The 22586-nt window shown below is 51.7% G+C and overlaps 1 protein-coding gene across 4 annotated transcripts in view; it reads right to left on the bottom strand.

Annotated features, from left to right (window-relative positions):
• IQSEC3 (IQ motif and Sec7 domain 3) overlaps positions 1–22586 on the bottom strand; it is a 107469-nt gene that overhangs the window by 14367 nt on the left and 70516 nt on the right. For all 4 annotated transcript variants that reach the window (XM_029954599.1, XM_029954596.1, XM_029954598.1 and 1 more), the window contains 4 exons: positions 7829–7951; positions 7193–7359; positions 1284–1423; positions 17–142 (listed from right to left, as the gene is read on the bottom strand). In XM_029954599.1, coding sequence (XP_029810459.1) covers positions 17–142; positions 1284–1423; positions 7193–7359; positions 7829–7951 — 556 coding nt within the window. The remainder of the gene's footprint in view (positions 1–16; positions 143–1283; positions 1424–7192; positions 7360–7828; positions 7952–22586) is intronic.

Here is a 22586-nt window from a genome sequence, read left to right as displayed (position 1 = left end):
TGGCCCCTGCACTCACCACCAGCAGGTCGTTGAAGAGGAACACCTCCCTCTGATGCGCGGCCTGCTTCTGCAGCTTGTTGACATCTGTCACCTCAAAGAGCCGGCTGCAGCAGACCAGGCGGCGGTGGGGCACCGACAGCACCTTTGGTGGAGGCAGGCACTTAGGGGAGAAGTCTGGGAGCTCATGGCCCTCCCCGCCCCATCGCACCCACTTTCCAGGAAAGCAGATGGAGGCCAGGCTTCCTACTGCAAGGCCTGATCTTGACCCTAAACATCCTCTCTCCTCCCGAGGGCTCTTCCTTCATCATGCTTCTTGGAAAGCAAGGCTTGGGGGGAAATGTTCATCCCGCTGGAGTAATGAGATGAAGGCAGGGGGAACGAAAATTGAAAAGTTTCCAGATTGGTCAAATCTGGTTGCTGTCAATGCTTTTCCCTCCAGGGCCTTCTTGAGGGCACCTCCACGACCCAGGCTGTGGCCTGCAGGGGTGGCCCCTCTGTCCCTTTCTCTAACACACACCCCAATACAAGTGGGCAAAAGGGAGGGGACTGCAGGGATACCTCATATCTGCTGTGTGTGCTGCAGAGGCTAAGGTTTCAGCAAGAAAGTCTCTGGGCAGAAAAGGGCCATCCCTGCACAGAGGAGCCCAGTGAAGTGCTTGGATGATATCCTCAGACTGCTCCTTAGGCCAGCAATTTAGAGAGGAGAAACTGGAGACAATACCAGAATCTACTCTATATGCTTTATGTTTATGGCAGGAGAGTCTCTACTGACAGATGAGTGGTAAACTACAGAGAATCATTGCCAACATGGACCATGTTGCCTGTGACGCAGGTCACAACTAAGGGGCACCCCAGTGGTTTGAGACACCACATTCTAGAGCCTCCTTCAGCCTCTCTCCTGTCTTCTGTTCAGTAGGAGCATCCAGGAAAACACAGTATCCATCCCATCCTAAGTCTCCCCATCTGGCCATCTGGATGCTTCAACCCTACACCACTGGGCAGCCTGTCCGACATCACAGCTCAGTCTCTCTGCCGTCGCTGGTAGTGCTGAGGAATGAGGCAAGGGAACACGCAGGGTGCAGTGTGTGGCACAGAGTAGGCACTTAAGTACTATGAAGTGAGGAAATAAGGGAAAAGTGTTCCCGAAAGGGAAGGAGGAGATTGGGAGGAGATATCAGCTGATCTTGAGACAAAAGCAGGTGCGAGATTCGGGCAGGGGCTAGCAGCCATGGGAGAGGAAGGGGCCCCCATGGGGTGAGCGCTGTTCTGCGGTGGGCACTTACCGTCTTCATGCCCACAATGGACTTCTCCACCTTGGTGACATACGTGACATGGTCCTCATTGGACTTGAGCTCCTTCTGCTGTATCCTTTCATAGATGCCCACCACCAGCTCCCTGGGGATGTCAGCACCATCATCCACACCTACCAACGTGGTGAGGGAAGGGGAGGCAAGGGAGGCAGAGGAGGGAGGTGTCAGGGGCCTGGAGCCAGAGAAAGGAAGCCCCCACCAGACTGATGTTCCTCAGGGGTGGCCTTGATTTTGCCCTGTCCCTGGCTCCCCAGCCTCATTGAATTAAGGACAGACTCCAGGCACCAGAACTACTACAATATGGTCCCAACACACATTTGCAGCCTCATCTCCTGCTGTTCCATAACAGAAGGTCCACTCTTACCTCCAGACCTCTTTTCTGATCCCCAAGTACAGCCTCCATGTTCCCACTCAGAGCCTTGCTTGTGCAGTTCTTCTTGTCCTCTGTGTATTTGTCTACCCCCGTCCCACTCCCTGTCCCCCACGAGAGCATCTTGAAGGCTGATATTCTGGGTTTTTTAAAAATGTTATTATTTTGAGAGAGAGAGAGAGAGAATCCCAAGTAGGCTCTGCACTGACAGCGTGGAGCCAGATATGGGGCTTGAACTCATCAACGAGATCATGACCTGGGCAGAAACTAAGAACCGAATGCTTAACTGACTGAGCCACCCAGGTGCTGGCTTATTCTCTCTTGGATCTCCTCCCTCTCACACCCTCCCCACCCCTCTGGGTCAGAACACGGTGCTCACTGATTAGTTGCTAACTAAGAATATGTGGCAAGGTTCTTCCCTCACTAGGAGTGTGGGGAGGTGGTGGTGGTTAGATGTTAGGTGAGGAGGAGTCAGACAGCCCCCTGCAGTAATGCAGGTAAGGGCACTCCACTCCCATCTCCTACTTCATAATAATAAAACTCTGGGAACAAAAAAATACTAGCAGGAAATATACCAACTTGGAAACACATTTCTTTGGGAGTTAGAAAGAGAGGCCTTAAAAAATTTCTTCATTCTACCTTTTCTGAAAAATTTTTAATGACTATTTGCTTCTCTTATAAGACAGAAACATTAAAACTAAAGCAAACTGATGTATAGGGGCACATGTACCCCAATGTTCATAGCGGCACTTTCAACAATAGCCAGATCATGGAAGGAGCCCAGATGTCCATCAACCAATGACTGGATAAAGAAGATGTGGTTTATATATACAGTGGAATACTACTTGGCAATGAGAAAGAATGAAATCTGGCCATTTGTAGCAACGTGGATAAAACTGGAGGGTGTTATGCTAAGTGAAATAAATCAGGCAGAGAAGGACAGGTACCATAGGTTTTCACTCATATGTGGAATAGGAGAAACTTAACAGAGGACCATAGGGGAAGGGAAGGGGGAAAAATGGTTAAGGAGATGGAGGGAGGCAAACCATAAGAGGCTCTTAAATACTAAGAACAAACTGAGAGGTTGATGAGCGGGGAGGGGAAAGTGGGTGATGGGCATGGAGGAGGGCACTTGTTGGGATGAGCACTCGGTGTTATATGGAAATAACTTGACAATAAACTGTATTTAAAAAAGTAAAGCAACTTTGGCAAGCGTCCTCAAAGGAGATTTCCTAACTGGTGAGAAGACATTATACTTTCTATGAGCAGCAATTTGTATCAACCCTGTTTCTTCCACATCTGATCTTGCTTCTTCAAGTCAGGCAAATTGACCATGAAGCAGCCCTGGGGGCCTAAAAGACATCAGGCTGGGGGCAAGAAAGAGCAGGGACCAGGCCTGAACACACAGAGACTCCCAGCTAAAGATGGCAAGTCGCCCACTTCTGCTCCTTCAAAATATTCTGGTCAAAGGGAATTTTTTAAAGAGGCATGTAGCCACAAAGAGAAAGAGAACAAGGGAAGAAACAATGGCACTATATGACCTGGAAAGTGGGTACGTGAGTGGTTGCATGAGCAAACCTGAGAAAGTGGAAACTGAAGCCAGCAGAGAGGTTACAAGCTACTCAGCACACCACAGAACCATCCAAGGGCTCTGGAATTGGTGGCAACAGGAGTCCCGCTTGCAATAGAGGTGAGGTCGGGCTGGAAACAGGAAAATAGGTTAATAATCAATCTAAAAAGGATTCAGATCTCCCTGTCCCTTCCTCCGCTCCAGCAGCAGGCTGAAGGTTAGTCCTCTGGAAGAGGTGAGCCAGGAGCTCTGGGGTGGGGGCACCCCAAGCCCAGGCCAAAGTGGGAGCCTGCACTGAAAACTGAAGCATGGAGTTGATGTCTATGTATTAAGAGACCCTCTCAATCCTTTTTAGCCAAAAGACCTTAGAATGTTAGCAGCCAGACTCATACCCTCTAGGCAACAGGTTGGACATTTGTCTTCTGGGGAATCAACCAGCACCAGAGGAAAATCTATAGATACTGCAGTAAGGGTGTCCCAATGAAACAGTTCAACTAAATCGCCCTATGAAAAAGCCCACCACTCAGAAGCCCCCACTCATTCTCACAGAGTTTTTAATCAGCCTTCTAGCTCACTCTCAAATATGAGAGAACAACCAAGTTTCATCAAGTATATATGGAAAGTCTATAGCACAAAAGAGAAAGAAGTATGAGAAAAACAGAAAAAGGAAGCCAGAAGAAATAGAGGCAAGTAGAGAGAAACCGCGACAGACACCATCAGAGATACATGAGAACATAGTTGCCTCTACAAAACAAGACTGAAATACCATAAAAGAGGAATATTTACAGAGCAAAAGAGTTATTGAAAATGAACAATATGACAGCAAAAATGAAAAGCTTAGTAGGAAACTTGCAAGATAAAGCTGAGGGACATCAAGAAAGTCCAACCAGAAGATGAATATGGCAAATAAAACCCTGTAAAAATTAGAACATCAAACTAGGGATCTAACATCTGAATAACATGAGGTCCAGAAAGACAGTACAGAGAAGACAAAGTAGGGGGCGGGGGGAATGGTCATTTAAGATATTTAAGAAATTAAGATATTTAAGAAAACTTCTCACAATTAGAGGACATGTTTCTAGACTGAAGGATCAACCCAGTGCCTAGTACAGTAGATGAAAAAAGAATCATAAAAAACTCACAAGTCTGAAGAGATATGTGCACCCCCATGTTCACTGCAGCATTACTTACGACAGCCAAGATGTGGAAGAAACCTATGTGTCTATTGAGAGATGATGGATAAAGAAGGTGTGTGTGTATAAATATATATAATGGAATATTAGTCATAAAAGAGAATGAAATCTTGCCATTTACAACAACATGGATGGAGCTAGAGGGTACTGTGCTAAGTGAAACAAGTCAGAAAGAGAAAGAAAAACGCAGTATGATTTCACTCATATGTGTAATCTAAATGCAAAACAAATGAACAGACAAAACAAAATGGAAACAGACCCATAAATACAGAGAACAAACTGTTGGTTGCCAGAGGGGAGGTAGGTTGGGGGTGGGCAAAATAAATGAAGGGGATTAAAAAGTACAAGACTCCAATTATACAATAAATTAAGTCAGGGGTATGTAATGTACAGCACAGGAACTACAGTATAATGCTGTAATAGTTTTGCATCATGACAGATGGTAACTAGACTTATCAGGGGGACCATGTCCCAATGTATAAAAATATCAAATCACCATGATGTACACCTGAAACTAATAGACATCAATTCTACTTCAATTACAAAAAGAACCATAATGAGGCAAAACATCAGGAAAGTCTAGAAGACAAGGGAGAAAGAGGAAGAGCCCGTACATTTTCAGAGAGAGAGAGAGAATATGCGAAAGGTGAGGAACTGGAATGGCAGAACAGCACTGTCCATTAAAAGACAATGGAGCAACGCCTTCAAAATTTTGAGTTCAGTGTTTCCAACCTGGAATTCTATGCCCTGCCCAATTTCCAATCAGGAGGGAAGGTAGGAAGCAATAATATTCAGACATACAAGTTCTCAGAAAGTTTGTGGCCAGTGTACCTTTCTTATGGAAGAAAACTAAAAATGAGCCAACTATAAAATCTAGGATACAGGAACCTAAGAACTAAACACAAGGACAAGACGAAGAAGATGCCCGGATGATGGTGGAGGGAATCCCAGGTGACTGCGTGCAGTCCTGTCAGCCTGTCAGCCTGTCAGCCTGTCAGCCACCTGTCCAAATTGGAGCAGAGACTAGAGCCTCTTGGGAGAAAGACCCCAAGAAGAAAACTTGCCCACGCTCCATGTGTGGAGAGGAACTTGGCACTTAGGTTGGGGAGTTTGGAGATAAATCAGTGGCGGGTATGTCCCAAGAGCTGAGCAAATGGGAAAAGAGCACAAGTATTCACTCCAAGGAAAGTAGAAATAGAAAGGGTTTGTAATCATGCTATACTTCAAGGCTCAGCTTTGAACTGTGTTTATCTAGTCTTAATACCATAAACACTGATGTCACAAAAATAATGCTACAGCTGTAAGAAGAGCATGGGGCTTCTGTGCAGTTTGGTGGGGGTGGGTTGGGAGAGGTGGATGAAAGAGGGCTAATGCCTCTATGAAACTTCTATGGTCTGAATGTTTGTGTCCCATTCATATGTTGAAATCCTAGCCCCTAAAACTGACGGTATTAGGACGTGGGGCCTTTAAAAACCAAGTCATAAAGGTGGAGTTCCCATGGATGGGATCGGTTCGGTGCCATGTAAAAAGGACCCCACAGAGCGCCCCACTCCTTTCACCAGGTGAGCCTGTGAGAAGGCCCCAGGCAGAACCAGGAAGTAGGCGCTCACCAGACACCCAATCTGCCAGAGCCTTCATCTCCGGGCTTCCTGGGCTCCCGAACTGTGAAAAACACATGTCTGTTTATAAGCTACTCAGCTTGTAGTATTTTGTTCTAGCAACCTGAATGGATGAAGACAGAAATTAACAGATGATACTAAAATTTTAAAAAATGAACAAGTAGTGGTGTATAAAAACTATTTCATCCCATCTATATGAAGTTCAAGAACTGGCACCACTAGTCAATGCGGAGGGAAGCTCAGGGGTGTTGGCATTTGGATAGCGGTACTGAATGGGACGGGACATGAGAGGATGTTCTGGGGCCAGGGGAATGGTCTAGAACGAGAGCCGGCTGTGATCACACATGCGTATGAACATAAACTTCATCAAGCTCTCAGATTTATACACCTTACAATTTGCTTTCATAGCAATTTAAAAAAAGAAATAAGAAAAAAAAGGAAGCAGACGCATGTAGTTTCACGATGTAGAAGAAACATGATAAACAGCACAAAAAGTTGAGAGTAGCTGCCTCTGAGGCAGAAGAATAGAGCCGGGGGCAGGGACTAATTTTTTTGTAGCAAGCCTTGTAGAAGGATTTGGCTTTATTAAATGATGTGCATATATAGCTTCGAGTCCTTACATGCAAAAAAGGAAAAAAAGTCCATTGAGCACACATCACATCCTGCCAGTTTAGTTCTGATGCCTGCTAGGTGGTGCACTATGTCATTTAGAGAAGGACTTGGTTGCTGAGGGCCATGAAGTTACCTGCAAGGTTGACATCAATGGATCCAAGACCTAAAAGCCTCTCTGTACGTCACACGGTGGGAAGGGGCTGGCGCACTTAGGCACCAGCTGTGTGGCTGGGACCTAGAGGTCAACCAATGGAGGACGTTCCACGGAGGGCAAGGGGCAATGCCCAGGGGCCCTGGCTGCCTGATGTAGGGCAGTGGCAGTGGCTCCCGGAAACTCCCCCAATGCCTGGCATGCTGGCAACTTTCCCAGATTGCCATGCATGACAGGACCAGAGAGCAGCGTCTGGTGCCCTTGGCTGCTGGGGTGATAATCTGCAGTTGGCTCAGACTCACAGAATTAACACTGAACAGAACGGCGCCTGAGCAGTGCCCTAAGCCTTCCTCCCAGTGCTCCTCACCTCTCAGGTTTCGGATGAAATCCTCCAGCATCATCTTCCGGTCAGGCTTAATGTTGGGGCTGTACATGTCCGTGTTGAGGAGGATGATGGCAAAGGCGAGGATGAAGATGGTGTCGGGGTTGTGGAACTGCTGCACCACCTCGGGATTGCACATGCAATAGCGCTGGCTGTGGTAGAAACACAGGCGGGCTGCTGACGCCCTTCTCCCCCAGCCCGGGGTTCCAGAAATGGGGAGCCGTCGGGTGGGGGCAGATGTTGGTTCTCTGAGGGCATCGTGTCCCTGTAGCCTGGCCCCCTTTCCCACTGAGGGGACGGTGCAGGCAGCACACAGCCATGGATCCTGTCATTGCACACAGATGCTCACCAAAGACTTGCTGGTCAATGGGGGTGGGCGGGATGCACGCCGTCTCCCTGGAGGGCCTGGAGCTGCTCCGGCTCAGAGAGCTCAAGGGCTCCTGTCCCTTTTCTTTCCATCCCTCCTGTCCAGTCAGCCCTCCACCCCTCCTGCCCCACCAGGAGGGCTTCTCCCCAGCCCCAGACTGAACCCCCGCCCCCCAGCATCTCTGTTCCCCCACACCCCAGGCGTGTGTTCTGAGGGCTGTGTGAGGGGAGTAGGGCTGCGGAAGGGGGTCCTACCTGAAGGCCTCGATGAGCCGCTCCACCTTCTGGGCTTCCCCCTGCACGCGGATGTGGGCCTGGAACTTCCGCAGGGCCTCGTCCAGCTCCATGCTGGAGAAGTCCATCTCGTCCACCACGCAGCTGAGGGCAGGTGGGGTGGGAGTTCTTAAGGAGAAGGTCGGTCCCTAAACCTCCCTCAGCTGGAGACAGCTGAGGGGCAGGGTGCAAGGTGTAGCCCCTCTCCCACTGAGGGGTGGGGGACGCACTTGGGTCCCTGTGACCAGCCAAGAGGGCACTGACTCACCCCCAGACTCTCCCTCTAGGAACCTTAGCGGACCCTCCCTTACACCGTCTTTCCTCCAACACAATAGCCCTGGGCGGTAGATGGCTGACTGCTGTCTCCACAGCTAAGAGCCCGAGGCCCAGAGAGGCCAGGGGGGTTATCCAGGGCCACACAGCCAGAAGGAGGCGGGTCTTCCACTTTCAGGTCCCAGGTCGTTGCCTGTCAACCTCAGACAAAAGTTTGAAATAGGAATAAACGCAATTTTCTCTTCTGTTCCGCTCCTGTTGGGAGCCTGTTCGTCTCCCTAGTTTCTTGTTCAAGTTGGGGCTTGACTGACGTCTCCTCCCGCACCACCCCTCCAGGCAGCCTCAGGCAGGGTGGGAAAGAAGCGAGCTCATCCTAAGCTCCCTTGCAGCCAAGGAGCCCTGAGCTCTCAGGGAGGCTGTGGCCTCTGAAGAGTAAATGACAAACCAGCTTAATGTGGGAGGGGACAGAGTGACAAACTCGGCCGGGTTCTGAGCCTGGCCCCCCCACTGAAATTTTTGTGACTTTTGGTCAAGACTCATCTTTTAGAGCCTTGGTTTCTTTATCTGAGAGGGAAAGAGGTCAGAGTCCTGCTCCCCAGAGCCCTTTCTATCTCTGAAATGCCACCTCTCTCTGGCCCAGGATAATTTGTATCTGAAAGTCCCCCCACAGCGTGGGGGAGATGGAGATGGGGATACTGTCCAGTCACCCCTACGAGGCAGTGTCATTCCTCTGGCTTGGCCTGTTCCCAGGGCTCCTTCATCCATGCGGTCTGGTGCCAGACCCCTCCCAGCTCTGGCTTCCTGCAGCCTTGCCCTCCCTTGGGGTACCCTGTCCCCAGGGCCATGAGCAGCGGGGAGGGTCCAGGCCTGGCCAAGCAGCAGCCCTGATGTGCCTGAGAACTGCAGACGCTCACACGTGCCACCAGGCTCTCAGAGCTGGCTTCCCTGCTTTCTGCAGCTGTGCTGTGGTCCAGTCTCCTCCCTCCTGGTTGTTTTACACCCGGCCCCACAATGCCCGCTGGGGTCAGCAGCCCCTCTGGCTTCCACAGAGCCACGGCCTGGTCACTGCCTGCCTTCCTGCCCAAAAAGGCAAGGCGAGCTCCAGGCTCGAGCCCAACATGTGGCTGGGAGCCTAGTACACCGGGGGACTCGGGGGACATTTGCAGAGCAGAGGGACAAGCCCCGAGCAGGACCCACTTCCTCCATGATGCCGGCGCCCGTACAGGGCCTACTACCCAGAAGACTCAGGGATCCTGACTCAACCCTGGCTCTGGTGTCAGTTTTTAGAAGGAAGCAACAGGAAACACCCACACAACAACGGTCAGGGGCCTGGTGGCCCCTTTCAGGAGGAGCAGGAAGGAGAGGGCATCACTGGGACTTCTAGGAAGGGGAGGCTGGGAGCACCCCTCGGCTGGGGAGATGGCCATCTTCGGGCTGGGAGCCCATCCTCTGCATGGTCAAACCCTGCCTTCTCTCAGACTTGTCTGCCTGGATAGTGAGAGAGAGGGTGGTGCTGGGAGCCAAGTGCGACAAGTGGCGATGTCAGTGTCTGGGTGTTTGAGATGGCAGGTGGTGGTGGCAGCCCCTGGGTCCAGCCTGGGGAGAGGCCACTCTGATTTCTCAGCAGCGCTTGTCATCACCTCCTCCCTGAGCACTCTCCGGCTGGCAGGTGAAGCCTGAGAGCCGCATCATGGGGCCCCTACCCACGTGTCCCCTAGGCCAGCACAGCCAGTAGTTATGAATTGTGCATGATTGGCCCAGACAGCGAGGCCGTCGGAGGAGGTGAACCAGTGTGGTCCTGCAGCAGGGGACCAGAACTAGAGTCAGGAAGGCGAGGATAGGGAGGGAGGAGACAGACGTGGAGACAGTGGGAGACAGAGGATACACAATCAGGTGAGAAAGACAGAAAGAACAAGGACAGAGGGATAGAGAAGGCAAGAGAGACAGAAAAGGAGAGGCAAAGAGGCAAAGAGAAGAAGAGTGAAAGACCAGTAAAATGGGGAGAGAAGGAGGCAAAGAATGGGAGACAGAGATGAAGGGAGAGATGGGAACAGAGCGAGAGACAGAGAGAGGAGAGAGAGGAGAGAGATGTGGAAAAGGACAGGAACTGGAGGTGGAGGACAATATCACAGACTGGACTGGAGGGGGCCTGGGCATGGAGCAGAGGGGCCGTACCCCCTCATCCTGCCCCCGCTCCGATTCATCAAGGCCAAGGGGGAGGGCAGTGGGCCCCAAGCTGGCCAAACCTGGAGGCAGGATGGCCCCTGGTCCCCCAGCCTGGTGTCCAGCGGCTGCCTAGAACTTGCCCCGTCAGTCTGTCCACCTCCCTGCCTCCCTCATCAGTGTTGCTCCCAGAACCTCTGTCCTGTGCCCCCTGCCCAGTGCTCTGAAGGGGGTGGTCGCCCAAAGCCCGGGCACCATGGGGGCCGGGGGGGGGGGCAGCCGAAGGAGGTGGTGGAGCAGCCGGGAGAAAGTGGGATCTGCTCAGCCAAGCACGATGGCCTAGTTTCCAGGCCTTCGCTCAGGTGACATGCAGCCTGCTCACTGGGGGCTGCGGCTAAAAGCCTCAGTAATGAGCCCAGAGCCTGAGACTCAACTGGGTGGAAATGCCCGCCCATAGACCGGGGAGCGCTGAGTAAATCAGTCGCAGGCCATGGGGGCGGGAAGGACTTTGTGGGAGGATGCCTGGGCCCGTATCTCGAACACCCCTTGTAAGAGTTGCAAGGTGGCTTGTTGAAACCCAGATCCCTGAGCCCCATGCCAGATCTACCCACTAGACTACGTAGAGGCGGGGCCTGGGAACCGGCATCCTGCACAAGCTGCTCAGGTGATTCCTCATACCTGAAAACCTGTGGCTGAGCTGAGTGCAAAGGGAAGGGGGGTCCAGCCCAGATGAAGCCTTTTCAGAGTGAGTCCAGCAGCTCCTGGGCCACCAGGGCAGCAGATCAGGGGCGCTCGTGTGTCCCTGTCAGGCTCCCTGGGGCTGCTCTTGCAGAGCGCTGAGGAAGGAAGGAGGTGAAGACGGATGCCGTGCCCCCACACATGTGTACACACACACCCACACGCACATGTGCATCTGCCACCTTACTCCCTGCAGTTGCCAGCATGGGGCATCAGTGTTCAATGCGGGTGGTGTCCTGGGGCTCTCCGATCCTGGGGAACACATCTGAACGTGTTCTGCAAACCGCAGATAGGAGGGAAGGAGGTGTGCTGAGTGTTGGTAGGGCACCACTGTCTCTGAGGGGACAAATGCCTTCCTCTCTGAAGAGTTGGGACTTGGGCCAGGTGACCTCTCAGGACTGTCCCCACTCTCAGAGAAAGACCCAGAAGCAGAGAGGGCCCACAGTCAGCAGACAGAGGGCTCCCGGACCGCAGGAGGCCACAGCACCATTTCTGGCTGGCTTTGGAATACCACTGGTGATGGGCGAAGACCGATGACCGATGGCCGTCTGCTTCACCCTCTCCTCCCAGCGAACCGCTGCGTGCCTTCCTGGTGGGGCCCAGTGGTCTGGGCTGAGGCCGTGCTCTCTCCTGACATGCCCGCCGCCTCATGTGGCCCCTCACCTCAGGGGTCTCTGCTGTCCTGCAGTCAGTCCCCCACAACCCTTGCTCCTCCTCTCAGCCTGCATCTCTTTTCTCTCCCCAAGTACAAGTCCAGGCTGCACGGTGACCCGCTCCCCCTCTCCTGTTCTCTCACTCTTTCCCACAGTTTCTCTTACTTCACTGGTTCTACCAGCACGTACAATCTCCCCATCCCTGTCCTGCTTTGCCCCCCTGGAATCCTGGTGGGGGAGCAGATGGCTTGACAGTTTTCCAAACCTACCCTGCGGCCTCCACCCAGGACATCCTGTCCTCTTTGAGCATCTTTAAGTTGAAAAAAATCACAGGTTTCTGGGCGATCTTTTCTGGTGTATAATCTCCCCATTTTGCAGAAGGTGAAACTGAGACCACAGAAGGGCTTGCTCCGTGCTTCCCACTCTTGTGAGGCCCCTTCCTCCCCAGCGGGGTCATCTCCACTTCAACGGGGGTCCAACACCAGTGGGGAAAGCACCCTCTGTGCTCATGTTACTGAGGACTGTTCTTAGCACATCACTGAGTGCACTGTGACTTCATCTTCTCTCTCCATCCTGTGTGATATTAACTATTATCCTGTTATTTTCTATTACAGGTGAAGAAACCAGTTCACAAAAGAGCTGGCCCTGCAGGGGGAGCTGCACACATCACTTTCCTTGCTGGCATCTCCGGGGCCAGGCAAACCTGCCTGTCCAGTGCAGATGTGCCCCTGGGGACAGCTGTCTTACCTGGACGCTTGGCAGGAGACAGTGGGCCCAAGCAGGGGGGACAGCTGGGGACAGTCACAGTCACATGCTAGGGCTCACTTCGCTATTGGCGGTCAGCACAGAAGCTGTGTGGCCATCCCTCAGTTTGAGTTATCCTGGGCACCCAGAAGCCACAGCAGTGACCGACCAGTCCCTGACCCCCTAGCTTCCCCATTCCCCTCTCTGGTGCTTTCTCTGGCCCCTGGGGGTAACTTTTTTCTTTCTCCCTCCCTCCCTCCCTTCCTCCTTCCTTCCCTTCCTTTCTTCTTCCTTCCTTCCTTCCTTCCTCCTTCCTTCCTTCCTTCCTTCCTTCCTTCCTTCCTTCCTTCCTTCCTTCCTTCTTCCTTCCTTCCTTCCTTCCTTCCTTCCTTCCTTCCTTCCTTCCTTCCTTCCTTCCGTCCATCCTTCCTTCAGTAAACATTATTTCATTGTAATTGTGGTGAATCCTGTGTAGGCAAAGGACAGGTTTCCATGAGAAGACAAAGGACATATTTCATATTTTGGAAAGGTCCCTTAGGGACATGATATTGAGCTGAGACCTGAGAACCAAGGGAAGGGGAGGGGTGGGGAAGAGCTTTCAGGCAGAAGGGGGAAACATATGCCAAAGCCCTGTGGTAGGAAAGGACTTCCAAGGGCCTAGAAAGGGTCAGTGAGGCTGCAATACAGAGAGTAATGGGGGAGAATGGAGAGTGGCAGGCTGTGGGGCTAGACAGACAGGCAGGGGCTTGACCAGGCAGAGCTCTATAAGCCACAAGAGGATTTCGGAGTTTAGCCTGAATGCAGCAGGAGACAATAGGAAGGATATGATCAGAGGAGTGATATGAGCCAGTTTGTTTAATGAAGATTTCTCTGGCTTTTGGGGGAGAATGAATGGAAAAGGGACAGCAGGGAACAAGAATGAAGCAGGGCCCCTTTTAGGACGCTACTGCTGAGGTCTAAGTTAGGGCTGATAGGGCTTGGGCTAAGGTGAAGACCAAGCGAATGGGCGACCTGAGACACATCTTAGAGGAAGAACTGATGGGAGCAGGTGATGGAGGAAGGTGGGAAGTGAGGGAAAGAGGAATCAACAGTGAATCTCAGAGCCCTGACTTGGGCACCTGAGAGCCTGGAGGTGCTATTTCTTTTTAAAAATTTTTAATGTTTATTTTTGAGACAGAGAGAGAGACAGAGAGCAAGCAGGGGAGGGGCAGAGAGAGAGACACACACAGAATCCAAAGCAGCTCCAGGCTCTGAGCTATTAGCACAGAGCCTGACGCGGGGCTCAAACTCACAAACTGTAAGATCATGACCTGAGCTGAAGTCTGACACTTAACCGACTGAGCCACCCAGGCGCCCCTCGCAGTGCTATTTTTTAAGCTGAGTCCATGATGGGGTTGATGCATACACTGGAGGGGAGACTGAGACTGCAGATTTGGACACATTAAGTCTGAGATGTTCTTTCCTGTAGTACCAATTTAGTATCTACTAAATCATCACCCTTAGCCCTGAAGTCTTGTATTTCCTATTTTACAAATTATAACACTGCCTGGACCCTTCTTTACCTCTAGTCACTACCCCTTGTCTCTACTCTTCTTTGGAGCCAAACTGCTAGGAAGTCCCTATGCATGCTGTCTCCATGGTCCCTATGCCTGCTGTCACCATGGTCCTCATGAATGCTGTCACCACGGTCCCTATGCCTGCTGTCTCCACGGTCCCTATGCCTGCTGTCACCACGGTCCCTATGCACACTGTCTCCATGGTTCCTATGCACGCTGTCTCCATGGTCCCTATGCCTGCTGTCACCACGGTCCCTATGCATGCTGTCTCCGCATCTTCAATCCCATTCACCTTTCAATCTGCTCCAGCCAAGCACCTACCTCCAGCATTCCACTGAAACTTCACCTGTCAAGGCCACACTGGCTGCCATGTTGCAAGTCTAATGGCACCAACTTTTCATCCCAGCAGCCTTTGGGCAGCACCGACATGGCTAATCATTCCCTTCTTGACAAACTCCTCTCTCTTGCTTCCCTCACACTGCCCTCCCCTAGGCTGACTCTTTCCTCCCTGAAGGTGCACCTCCTTCACGAAGGGCCTCCTTTTGCTGTGCCTCTACCTTAGGGCTGGACACTAAGCTCCCTGCCCCCTCTTTGTTTTAAGTTATTTTAAAAAAATCTTTTTATTTATTTTTAGAGGGAGAGTCACATGGGAGGGGCAGAGAGAGAGAGAGAGAGAGAGAGAGAGAGTGAAAGAGAGAGAGAGGGAGGGAGGTAGAATCCCAAGCAGGTTCCACACAGCAGAGAGCCCAAGGTGGGCCTCAAACTCACAAACTGTGAGATCATGACCTGAGCCGAAATGCTTAACCAACTGAGTCACCCAGGCGCCCCTCCCTTCCTGCTCTTAACACCCTTTCTCTAGGCTCTGAATGTCCCCTTCAACAGCTAGTAAGTGTTTCTTGTGAGGCATTCACCCTTTTAATTTTGTTACTAGTCACCAACTAGTTAATCCTTTTTGATCTATGTTGTTCATAAACGACAACGTTGCTGAGTCCAGAGGGCACATGTAAACCATCGACTCTGCATTTGATTGGAAGTTGATTAAAACCCCTCTGAGTGGCCTGGCTATTGAATTCATCCAGGTGCCCTGGTCTGAATGACAGTCAGAGGGACAACATGCACAAGACCACAGGCTGTGCTGACTTCTCTCGCAGGGAAGTCAGGCTGCCCATATTTCACCTTGCAGCTGGTATTTAATATTTTAACATGTTCTCAGTAAATACTTGATACTATCTGGTTTGAGGGATTCTTCGGATGAAATGTCCCCAAACTCAGCATTTTCCCTCCCAAATGAATAATATACACATGTTTATTTGGTATAATTTCACGAATTACCCTAGAGAGCCTGAAAGCACAAAACAATTCATAGGTAAAGACTGTTCCAAATCCTCAGCAGCTCGGGAAGCTGTACCCTGAGATCCGGTTGCCTGTCTCCTCTCCCTGTCTCTGGGCTCCGAGGAATCCGCCCTCCCGTGGCCACTGCCCAGTCTAACGGTCTCCTCCTTCCTCGCATTTCTCCCCGTGACGGTGACTGCAATAGCCTCCCGAACCAGCCTCCCTGCCTCCAAGTCATGTTCCAGAGCAATCCTTCTAGGACACCCATTTGTTCCTGCCACTCACTGCTCTGTTTATATTTTTCAAGGGCTTCTCCATCCCTAGCCTGAAGTCCAAGTTTCTCAGCCCAGCGAGCAAGGCCCTGCTAGTGCCCTGGCTTCTGCCCCTTTCACATACTGGCTCTCCTCCTGCAGTCTGGCTCTCAAGCCTGCACGCTGTTGCACATGCGGTTCTTTCTTCCTGCTGCCCAACCCCAACCTGCAGGTCCCTGTTGAGCTATCCGTCTCTCCAGGAGTCCCCCTCGCCCTCCATGCTGCCCTGGACAGGGCTTGTCTACCAACGCAGCTGCCTCTGTGTCATAACATTTACCTGCCTGTCTTCCCACTCGGCTCTGTGCTCTTTCCGGCAGAGGCAGCTCTTTTCCCCTCTGCATGCCTGGCACACATACGAATTCAATAACCGTTCCCGGGATGAATGAATGTGTGAGTGAGAGACCAGCTGGGTGAATGAACGGGACCTTGAGCATGTGCTCAGCTGGGGTGGGAGCCTGCCCAGTGGCCCAGGATTGCAGGGCCTGCTTTGCCAAGATCATCTGGAGCTGACCCTGAGACTGGACAGAGCTGCCCAGGAAATGGCCCTGCAGAGTCCAGACCACAGCGCTGAGGCAGTGTGGAGTACGCATGCTTCCTGCTTCCTTCAGCGGCACGTGCGAGTGAGTGATGAGAGCCAGTGCCCATTAATCCACTTCCAACTGAGCACCAGCTGCACCTGCCCAGGGAGAGGCTGCTGCCGATCCACGAATGAGTGAATCAGGCGAGCACAGCTTCCGTCCGGGCCTCCCTCCCTCTCCGTCCTGTGGCCAGCACCGCACAGAGGCTGGGTCAGCGTAAACACAGATGTTCCCTGCATCTGTATACACAGGTACAATCTTGCATGAAATTGTTAATACTGATCTGTGCGTGGAGTCAGTTTGTGTTGCAGGGAAATGAAGCGTCATACACGACTGTGATCAAAATGACTTTCGTCATCTCAGTTTTTTTTTTTTAAACGATAGCAAGACAGCGTCTGGCAGACAAAGGAACTGACTGGGAGCTGAAAATAGGTAATGATAGCAGCAGGGATTTTTAATTGGCCAGAAGAGACAGCACAGATCTGGAAGGTGAGGTGAACGCAGGCTGAGGCTCAGCAAAGGTGCGCGTGCTGCAGAGGCAGGTGAGGTGGAGCAGGGGTGGGGGGCGGGGAGTCTGGCAGGGGGCAGGGGGGGTGGTGCACTTGTGCTCGGGGAGGAGACTAAGCCCAGGTTTCAGGATTAGGATGGAAAATGAAACCGCCCACTGCCACAGGATGTAGGAACCTTGGTTTTATTTCTGCAGTTCTTGGCTCATACAATTCAATTAAAAATATCCCCATCCGCCAGAGAGTTATTTTTGTTAGGCACAACACATAACATGCCCGACAAAGGTCAAGGCTTTTTGGAAAAGTGCAACGTGGCTCAGAAAATAGAGCAGAAGGGAGCTGACGCAAGAGGACCTGCTAGCGTCCCTAGTGACGACATGGGAACAAAGAAAAATCTCATCTGGGAGGGCCTCACACAGGAGAACTGCCAGGCACACCTTGAGGACTCAGCAACCGAAAGAACCAAGTTTAAACTACCCAAGTGAATTAGAAGTCAATGGGGATGCCTGAGGTGATTTTCCCTTTGCTGGGCCTGGCAGTACCCCTGTCTGCCAGGGGTTCTCAAACTTGAGTGGGCATCGGACCCCCCTGGCAGGCTTCTTAACCCACCGCTGCTGCCCCCAGAGTTCTGACTGAGTGGGTCTGGGCTGGAATCTGAGAATGGATATTGCCAACAACTTCCCAGGCAATGCTACTGCTGCTGTTCCGGGGACCACACTTTGAGAACCACTACTCTGTGCAATTGCCAGGAGGCAGAGGGAGAAGTTAGGTGTTTGGTGTCAGATACACTTGGGGTTGAATCTGGCTTCCATCATTTAGGCTTTTTCAGTTCAAGTAACTTAGCCTCTCCAGGCCTCACTTTTCCCATCTACAGAATGGACCTGACACCTTTAACATCTAATAGGCAGGTGGTTATGAGTTTTGAAAGAGACAATGTGTGTAAAGTGCCTGCTCTGTAACAGAGCTTAAGAAATGACAGTTTTCATAAGGCCCCCGGAGAACAAGTCTGAGTTGACATACCAAGTGAGTAAGTGGACTTGAAGTCCCTTCTAGCATAGGTATTAAGACCCTTTCCCTCATCAACAGTTAACTCTGCCTGAAATTCCATCTGTAGACATTCATCTTTCAATTCCTTAAAATGTCCATCTATTAGGGAGAGGGTAAACTGGATCTAGGTCAGACCTCGTGAGATTTTATGAATCAGTTTCTCAGTCTCGCTTTCTTCTCAGATGAGCAGAGAGAATAAAAGTGAGTCAAGGGACAGGATTGTACCTGATTTCATTCAATCTGCTGCTGGCCGGGGGACTAGTCATTCCTTCTCTCCGGGCCTCAGTTTCTGCCCAGGTGAGATGACAGGGCTGGACCAGCAGGCCAGCCAAGGGGTCTTCCAGCACCACATTTCACCACTGGGGCCCAGCAAAAACTACAAGGCATTTGGACCACACATCCCATGAGATGAGGCACAGAGGAGGATGGTGTCTCAGGCTCGGGTTATAGAACCCTTGTGCCTGCCATCACTGATATCAGCCATTGGTTAGCTCTGTGACTGAGGGCAAGCTACCTAATGTCTCTGTTTCTCTGTTCCTCCATTTGGCACAGATCAACAGCACTCACCTCACAGAGCTGCTGTGAAGACAGAATGAGGTTTTGCATGTATGGATCTTGGCACAGTGCCTGCTGGAACACAGCGAATGCCTGATATATGTGAGTTGTCAGTGTGATGTCTCACAGCCTGCTCACTCACAGCTGGCCCTCCTAAAAATCCCAGGAGAGTGTAACTCTCAGGAAGCCCCTTTCCCTAGAATCCTGCTCCCTGGACATCCCACCTCAAGAGTGGCCCATTGAAGTCACACCTGGGTATCACACAGAGCCCAAGAGAGCCCTCCAGGACTAGGCCCTGAGCTATCAGAAGGGACTGGGCGGTAGGTCTTCGTGCAAAAGCCCAATTTAGATGCTAATGTGACCAAGCCAAAGGGAGTCTCCACTCTGGACTTGTTCAACCCACACTCGGTGTCCAAAAATCTCCACTACAGGAGTAAGTGGGTCTGAAATGTTCATGACTCTTTATTGTTAAGGAAAATATCTTGTCTGTCAGCGTGTGTGCATTGGGTGGTCTGAGATTTTACTGGCCAGAGTGGGGAGGTGTTCAATGCCTTGTGCTTTCAAGTGTGTGTACGTGTATGATGGTGGGGGTGAGGGGTGAGGGGGAAGGGCACTGGAGAAGTGAGGGGTCAAGACCATAAACTTGAAGACTCCACTTTTGGAAGAGACCCCCTCTTTCTACCCCCCTGGGTGGCTACAGTGTCAAGCTTTCAAAGCAGTAGAAATAACCCCAAAGTCTATCCCTGCCTGCCCCAGACCTCTTTCCACCCTCCTCCAGACCCATGGGGGTCTGCATGGGCCAGCCTCCTCTCTCCTTCCTGATGGAATTCCTTCAAAATAAAGTAACCATTCTGAGGTTACATGCAACACAATGGGCAGGACGTTCTCAAATAATTTCTTCCTAGCCATGAAAGGCTAGCGCCTTCCAGCCTGTTGAGTTTGACAGACAATCTGTCTTCATTTCTTAATGTCCCCTAAGAAGAACAAATCTGTTACACTCTGGCCAACACATTTCCAAGGAAATGAAATAATGCAATCTGATTAAAATGTCAAACTCTAGTATTGAACAAAAAAATGGAAGCAGACACAGTGAGAGAAGGAAGACCCAGGAAACTTCTGGCAACCCAACCCAAGAGCTGCCCTTTGTGCACTGCTATGCAAAGGACAGACACCACTGCCCTCCACGTGTATGTGATTCACATTGGAAAAGATCACCCAGGCCAGAAAAGAGACTGCTCACAGCCAGCATGGAACATTCCCCCATCCACTGGCCTTCAAACTTGCTGAAGCGAACATTTCAGAAGGGAAATAGAGCAGAGCCAAATTTCCCAGCCATGTGAAAACGGAGAGAGAAGCTTCCAGCACCAACGGATCCTAACCCCAGCTGATGTCTGGCTCCCTCTGCTAAGCCAACAATGCCCCTCTCTCCTCAGCACCAGAGAGGACTTGTTCAGAGTACAGGACAGTCCCCAGATGAGCTCTCCTTCCCTTCCCCAGCAAGCTCCAGCATGTTCTCGCTGTCCGGGGCATAGACCTGATCCCAAACCAGACGCAGGGTGGTCTGAGGTTTCCCTGACCAGAGTGGGGAGGTGTCCAATGCCTTGCGCTTTCAAATGGGACAGATAATAACAGAAATAGTTAATATTTATAAATGACTTCCTAAGTATCTGTCACTGACTTAAGCACTTTACATGCTTTTCAAAAATTTAATTCATATGACATGGGTAATATTATTCCCATTTGACAAGTGAGGAAACAGGTTGGTTTCTCCCTTAAAAAACACTTAAGCTGGGGTGCCTGGGTGGCTCAGTCGATTAAGCATATAACTCTTGGCTTCTGTTCCAGTCATGATCTCAACGTTCATAAGATCAAGCTCCACATCGGGATCTGTGCTGACAGTGCAGAGACTGCTTGGGATTCTCTATCTCTCCCTTTTGTCTCTGCTGCTTCCACTCACTCTCTCTCTGAGTTTATTTTTTAAATTTAAATTTTTTTAATTTAAATAAACTTAAAAAAATAAGATTAAGAAAACCAAACCTTTCCTAGGTTACCAGTGGAATGGATGTGGCCCTTTGAGCTCAGAATGCCTTCTGTGATTAATTTGATAAATCCTGGCTGAATACATTCCTCCTTGGAGTGTATCTTCTATGGAAACAGGGAGCTAAGGGATGCAGAGATCAGCTTCCAAGAGCACCAAGGGTCAAATTCTGGAGATAATGGCACTGCATGAGACGTGGGTGTTTGCATTCGGCCCAGTACCCCCTCGCCTTTCCTCCACGGCCCCACAGGTGGTCATGGTGGGGGTCCCGCCCCATCCCCTCCTAGAGGCTTCCACCCTCTCCTCTTCTTGTCTGGCTGTGTCTTGGAGAGTGCTGGGGCTGGGGCTGTCTCATCTCCAAGGGGATGGGTGATTTATGTCCTTTTATTCAGCCAGCAGCTTTGTACAGAACAGACGCGACATGCTGAATGTCACCAGGCGGGGGCAGGGATGCTGTGTAGCATCCCAATGAAGCCTTTCCGACCTGAGCGAAATGGCACCGGTGACTTTGTTATTGTGTGTTTTCTCTGGTGGGCGGAAGAGGAAGCAGGATGCAGGATGGCTGGCTTGGGTGGCAGGGACCAGCCCCCCCCCCCGCCAAACCCCAGCATCTGGCTCCCTGGTGAGTGCCATCCATCTCTTGCTGGTGCCCCACAGGACACAAACCAGCCAGTCAGCAGCATGCGTGGGTGAAGAGGGCCCCTTTCTGTGGAGCTGTTACACACAGCGGCTGAGTGTGCCAGGGCCTCAGCGCCCAGGGCCTACATGGCTGCCGAATAAAACACGAGGGACCAAGGCGCAGACTGGGGCTTAGGTCTGCACTCCACTCTCCTGAAACCACAATGCCTGCTGGACGGTTCCTTGGTCCTTCGTCTCCTTCCCATACTCCTCTCCTCTCCCACTGACACCTGGGTCTGTTAAGTTCCCCCTGAGGTCACGGCCAAGCCTATTCCTCACTGCCACCTTCCCACGTTCCCACCAGTGCCCAGGTCAGCCCCATTCCCCACACAGAGCAGGCACTCAACGTCCGTGGAATGATGGAGAACTCTGGTCCCCCAGCACTGTTCTGGAGCCTGCGGGCTGCTCTGGGATGTGGCAGGGGCATGACAAAGCATGGCCTTGATGTTTAGGGCAAACAATTCTGCAGGATCCCAAAGACACTGGGGAATGGGAGAGACCACAGATTCACAGGAGTTGAAGAGACCTCTGAGAGCACACGCCCGACCCTCCCACTTTACAGGTGAGGACACTGAGGCCCACGGGAGAGCCTTCTCCCAGCATGAGAGGAGCAGGTCCAGCTTTCTCCTGCCACCACACACTGCCCCCTTATCCCAAACCTGGTCCCTGGTCCTGGCTTCAGCTGCAGCTACTAGCTGGGTCCCCAGCCAGAACCCCTCCCCAGTGTGGGCTGCAGTGCTGGTCTGTCTCCAACCCACACACTGGGTCTCCCGGAGAGGATGGCAATTAGTTTGCATTGTGCTGCAGAGGCACCACCAGGGCTGGAGGAAAACCCTGTGTTCCTAGCACTCCATGTCACTGTGGGCCTAGCAGGTCAGAATTTCAGGGCCAGGCCACACGGGGACCACAGAAGAGACCACAGTCAGTCAGGGCCTATAAGTGAAGCCGGCATCTCTGCCTCCAAACCAGAGAGACAAAGGTCACCCAGGGGTGGGGGCAGCTGGGAAGAATGAAACGACCAGGCACAGCACCCCCACGTGCCCTCCTATGGGACGGAGGAGTAGAGCAGGGACAACAGCGAATGAAAAGGCCAGAGAGATGTGCCCGATGGAAGAAAACAGGGTGCGGAAGGAGACAGAGAAAACCTGATCTTTCTCTTTCTATCATTTCCTCAGGACCCTCTGCAGAGCAGGGGTAGTGGTGAGGAGGAGGGGGAGCCCGAGGGAGAGGGAGAGGAAAGGAGTGGGGAAGGAAACCCTGCACGCTTATCAGTTTTCTTTGCTGGCACTCGGAGCATCTGAAGACCTCATGGAGGTCGGCGGGGTCTGGTTGTCGATAGCTTCAGAGAGTCAGAGGCAGGACCTGAGTTCTGTCATCTAAGATGCATCCGGGGATTTCGTAGTCCCTCAGACAGGTGCAGTCCCCTGCTCTTTGGACTGTACTCAGCTGGACAACTACCGGGGAATTTAGGAATATGATAGGAATTCCAGAGGACAACTGGTTACCCCTCATAGCCCAACCCCACCACTCTCCAGGCCTGGAAACGCGGGCCCCAGAGCAGGGACTCG

Source organism: Suricata suricatta, chromosome 10 (genome assembly GCF_006229205.1).
Source record: "Suricata suricatta isolate VVHF042 chromosome 10, meerkat_22Aug2017_6uvM2_HiC, whole genome shotgun sequence".
NCBI classification, from domain to species: domain Eukaryota; kingdom Metazoa; phylum Chordata; class Mammalia; order Carnivora; family Herpestidae; genus Suricata; species Suricata suricatta.
This window is presented reverse-complemented; position numbering and strand designations above follow the sequence as displayed.